This window comes from Austrofundulus limnaeus, unplaced genomic scaffold (genome assembly GCF_001266775.1).
Source record: "Austrofundulus limnaeus strain Quisiro unplaced genomic scaffold, Austrofundulus_limnaeus-1.0 Scaffold158, whole genome shotgun sequence".
Taxonomy (NCBI): domain Eukaryota; kingdom Metazoa; phylum Chordata; class Actinopteri; order Cyprinodontiformes; family Rivulidae; genus Austrofundulus; species Austrofundulus limnaeus.
The window spans coordinates 53,418-58,690 of record NW_013952560.1 but is presented as its reverse complement, the minus strand read 5'-3'; the positions used below and the strand labels follow the sequence as shown (position 1 = coordinate 58,690).

Sequence of the window (5,273 nt, the reverse complement as noted above, 5' to 3'; positions counted from 1 at the left end):
GACTGCTGGAACAGACTACTAATATGAGAGTGCTTATATGGGATATTTTTATGCAGGCCGATAAAATCCGATACTCGTTTTTTGGCTGATATCAGACCGATATCCGATATCAATATCGGATCGGGATATCCCTAAACAGAACATTAAGAGCTTTTATCAAAAACTCAATATGAATGTGGAAGAAGACTCTAGAGGCCAAGCCAAAGCCAACTGACTGGATAAGTGCAGTTAAGTTGTGTCCAAGAGATGGAAAGTGATCACGAAAGAGTTGAGCTACCTGAGGTGGTTGTGGCAGAGTGATTAGGGCAGTCGTCCTGGAACTGGGAGGTCACCAGTTCGATCCCCCCTCCAGCTGTCTCAGTTGTGTTCTTGGGCAAGACACTTCACCCCTAATGCCTCTGATGTGTGTCCCATCAGTGTATGAATGTAATTGGCACTGCACTGATTAGTCTCCATAGATTGATTGTACATTTACTTTGTAGGAGATCTGGTAGAGTGCTGTGCGAATGGGTGAATGAGGTTGGGTAGAAAGGAGCTGTACAAGTACAGTCCATTTACCTGAAGGCAACGTTGCAGATGGAGGATGGCTACAAATACCTTGAAATCTCACAATCAAATGTTTATCATAATTAGACTGCAAGAAAATTATCCACAACCAAGACCCTACAGAGAGTCTGGCATGTCTTGAAGAGCAAACTGACTGGCAAGGAGAAAACCCAAGCCATCATCACGTGTGTATCAGATACCAGCTGGTATAACAACCTGGCTGAAAGAAGGAGTCAGAAACCACTGACATCAAGACTCACTAACTCCTCACAATACATGGAGGGTTTCGTGAGACTATACACTAAAGAGAAAGGAGGGAGGCAGAAGACTAGTGAGGTCCAAGCCACTATAAGACCCTGGGGTACATCAGGAGGCAAGCCCCTGATGATGAACTGATGAGTGAATGTCTCAGGTGGAAGAAGTGGAACAAGATATGTCCTTACTAGGGGAGTAAATAAACCAGCTTTATCACGATACAATATATTTCTCGATATCGCAAAGTTTGTCACGATATGATTCAATTCAGTTCACAAGTCTCCGATTGATATAATGCAATATTGTATGCTCACATAACACAATGACTGTGTTAGATGGTCATTTGATAATGATTCACATTGAGCATTTGATGACGATATACAGTAGATTGATATTTTCTTTTTGCGACGAAATAATTGAATCATTAACCATTTAATAGATACATCAATATAAATCGATGTATTGTTAAACCCCTAGTCCCTACATGATATGTACCACCGGCAGATTGAGGAAGTGGCTGACACCAACAAACACTACCAGTGGCTACCAGAAAGGGCTGGACTGAAGGATGGCACAAAGGTCATTAATCATGGCTGCAGAAAAGCAGGCCAGGGTTGACCATACCAGGCAGGACTCATGATGCAGGTAAAGATGAATCTGAGACAGTCCATCCCAGCAGGCAAAGCATCCATGAAACGCTGTAACAAATGGCTGGAATAATGTACGTGAACATCTGGGCTGAGTATAGAGGTTCCAGAATCAAAAGTGGGAGACACCATCAAGAGTGGAGAAGAGCGTCAGGGCTAAGATACTCTGGTAATTCTAGACTGACAAAGAGGTTATTGGCTAACCAACCGGACATTGTAAAGAAAAACAGCCGGATTACAAATAGAAGTTAAATATAGCTTATAGTTTTGTTTGTCTTAGTCCTCGAAACGTCATCAAAAACTACTGGATGTTTATTTTAAAGATGTTTCACTTTTGGTTTGTGTAGTTTCATCAGGTCAAATTGAAAAATGTAAATTCCCAACCTTTTAAACTGTGTTGAGTTGTTCGTGTGAGCTGTATACTCACATTCAAGTCACTCTCCCTGCCCTCCCCTCCCTCCTGAGGCTTATTAGGGATTTCGTTGACTTGGCAAGATGTTAATGAGAGGTGTAAGAAACTGACCGAGGACTAGATTCAAAACTGATTTGTCAGTTCTGGAAAGATAAAACTAAAGATATCTGTTTTTATGTTGTTTTGCCTTTATGATTTAGAAAAAAAACCATTTGACAACATTTAAGGGTTCTTCAGGTCAAGGTGCAGCAGAGTTCACATTCTGGACAAAGAAAACAACTGGTTTGACTGAAGTTTGTCAAATGGAAAAGACCAACCCTAAACAGAGGAGGTGGTCTCAGGATTGGACTTTTGTCTTTGTAACAATACAGTTTTCAATCCAAAGCACAGACAAACTACCAGCCTTTTTTTTTCCTATTCTTTGGCAAATTCAAAGCTGAATTGAATCAACAGATTTATCAAAACGTTCTAAAACAACCATATCAAAGGCAGCTAAAGTCACCAAGAAACACGTAGCAACTGTCAGCTGATAAGGTAAGACATTAATTTATCATTTTCCTTTGTTACACAAACAATTCAATTCAGTTTATTTATATAGCACCAAGTTACAACATACTACGTTGTCTCAGGGCACTGTACATGAAAAAAAGGGCAATCTAAAGAAGAAGCCAGCAGATTGTGTTGACATCTGTTACATGGGAGGTAACATATTGCCCACTATAGACTGTGCTGAGGCAGTAAGACCCCCTGAATGTAAAGCCAGACTGACTGAAATGTGTTTTGCCTTCGTCCATTAGCCAAGTGATTCATCAGCCAACGGGAAACCGGCAGCAGACAAATCCAATCCATTATCGTTATTAAAGTAAAGCAGGAGGAAATGCCTTCAAACTCAACTGCCTTGTAGAAAACCCAGTCAGGGACTTATTACATAAGTATTTTTTATTAGTCCGTTGGTGCCTGCAGCAGAGAAAAGAGGTGTCACAGATGTTTACTGCTGCACAAAGGCTGAGATAAGCTCCTTTATTCATTCTGACATTAAGGCTTGTTCAGATGGGGGGGATGGTGGTTTCCTCCCTAAGCTTCTGTAAAACCAGCACCAGATTGGTTTGTTTGTTTTCCAGAGACATTCTTTTATAAAAGGGCACTTTTACATATTTATCTAGCTTTACTCTTGTGCTTGTTTAATCCAAGACACAAAACTGAGAAGTTTCATCCATCACATCCTCATGCTGTCCATTCTAGGAGATATATTTACTCCAGGTCATTACAGCAGGGTCAAAGAGATGTTCTTGTTCTGTCAGACATCATGCATCTTTTCAATCTGTACTCAATTCTTTAAGTCATGTCTCACAAACATCAATCCATTCAGCAGTCAAAACCTTCTGCTCCTCACTGTTTCCCTGGATCTGAGGGGCACAAAAGCTGATGAAGGAAACAGGCTTTCACCTCTCACTGAGATGTCCTGTAGCTTGCCTTGCATGCAGGTGGTCCATACAGTTGGACCTGCAGGTGGTCCAGCGGGTGAATTTAAGTGTCCACACTCTGGCTGTTGTATTTCTGATCTGCCACACCTGTAAGAACATGTAATCACCTGGACCTGCTCGTGTTCATCGCAGACATTCATCATATTTGTAGTGTTAGTTTGTTGTTTGGTTTTCAGACATTAGTGGAGAAATGGAAGAGCAGCCCCACCTGCTGGTCACATTTAATATTGCAGCAACAAATGACAGTTCAGTCGATGGTTCGAAACAGATGTATCATTGTTGTCTGACTTTTTATTGACAAACAGAAAATGCATAGTTTATCATAGTAAATGGTGGTAAATCAACTCAGTATGTTGTTTACTTTTGTCTTGTTCATGTGGACAGCATGCAGGGTGAAAAACATTTTCCAGAAGTTTAATTTGATGCTCAAATGCTTCAATATTATAATCCCCTTGTTTACCTTTAAACTGATAAAAATGCTTAAAATCGTATCTACTATATTCATATTACAGATACTATGGAACAAACTTTACTAAATAAATATAGTTTTCATTGCATAGTTTGCAGATTGATGTGCAAAGATCAAAGATAACTACAACCATCAAACTTAAAGAGAAAAAGTGATCAGCATGTTTAGGTAAGAGTGCATCAACAACCAACAGTCATCCAAACGTCTGAATATTTACATTCTTATTGGACTGAGGTCCAACCCAACCCCATGCAGCTGAAACGTTCCCATGAAGCTGTTGGATCTGAGTGTCTGAGGAGACTGAATTATAAATCCAACCCAGGTCTTCAGCTCTGCACGGCTCTGGCCTTGGCGTGGGCTTGCAGCAGGGCAGCCGTGTCAGTGTGGGAACCCTGCATGGCGATCGAGAGGGCAGTTCGACCTCGCTGGAAGACAGGAAAGAAGGAAAAGGTGAATCAATTCTGTGACAATTTTCCGAGAGTTTCTTTTGAATTTGTCCACTGGTCCATGAGCTGGTTTTTTAACAGATTGTGCATAAAATGATCTTTACAGGTGCGTTAGACAGTCTTATACAGGAGGGGTATTACCCTCCCTGGCCCCCCATCAATGGCACCCCTGCTCTGACAGTTAAAGTTATTACCAGATGACACCACTATAGTACAACATTCACTCCACATGTATCACTGCTGCTGGGTTATTTCCAGGACCTTCTCATAAGTTGTAGCCTTCACATGAGGCCAGAAAGGCTGTTTGAATTTCTAGATGACCATGTATCCATCATGACTGCGCTGACATAATGACCAACCTCAGCCTCACTAGTGCATACTGAGATCTCACTATGACCTTACACGTAGCCACTCTGTTTCCAATCAACTCCTGAAGACCTCACAAGACCTCGAGAAGACCTTCATGGTCTAGCAGTTTTTTTAGAGGAGTCCTCATCCAGTGTATTTCAAAATGAAACTTGATTAATACTCAAGTTATCGGCTAATTATTAATTATAATTTTTTAGTTATAGGATTGTAAGAAATAAGTTGGAAGTTGGAATAAATTCGCAGAAAACCAATTGATTCCCTTTATTCAAAAATCTGACTCCAACAAGGCCAACAGCAGCCAGCAGCAGGCCTGAGAGTGAAAAAGGCCAAAACAATAACAATCTCCCCCAGCAGCTGGAGTCTGTCCCCGACTGATCTAAGGCTACGTTCACACTGCAGGTCTTAATGCTCAGTTCCGATTTTTTTGAAAAAATCCGATCTTTTTGTGTGAACGTTCACATTACATTTTAAATGTGACCTGTATCAGACCCCTGTGTGAACGCAACAAAGCACTGATGTGACACGCAGACGTGCCGTCTCATCAGCCGGCTCATTTTTTTACAGAGCTAGCATGGATGCTAGTTTTTGCACGTCGAATCTGAAGTTGTTTTTTTTTTTTTATCTCAGAGCCGATTAAATAATTAT

At 41.0% G+C, this 5,273-nt stretch overlaps 1 protein-coding gene across 2 annotated transcripts in view; it reads right to left on the bottom strand.

The window, feature by feature from the left end:
• Nucleotides 1-3,602: 3,602 nt before the first annotated feature.
• LOC106523513 (KN motif and ankyrin repeat domain-containing protein 4) overlaps nucleotides 3,603-5,273 on the bottom strand; it is a 44,258-nt gene continuing 42,587 nt past the window's right edge. For both annotated transcript variants that reach the window (XM_014016939.1, XM_014016938.1), the window contains one exon: nucleotides 3,603-4,238. In XM_014016939.1, the coding sequence (XP_013872393.1) occupies nucleotides 4,140-4,238 (99 nt within the window). In that variant the 3' untranslated portion in view covers nucleotides 3,603-4,139. The remainder of the gene's footprint in view (nucleotides 4,239-5,273) is intronic.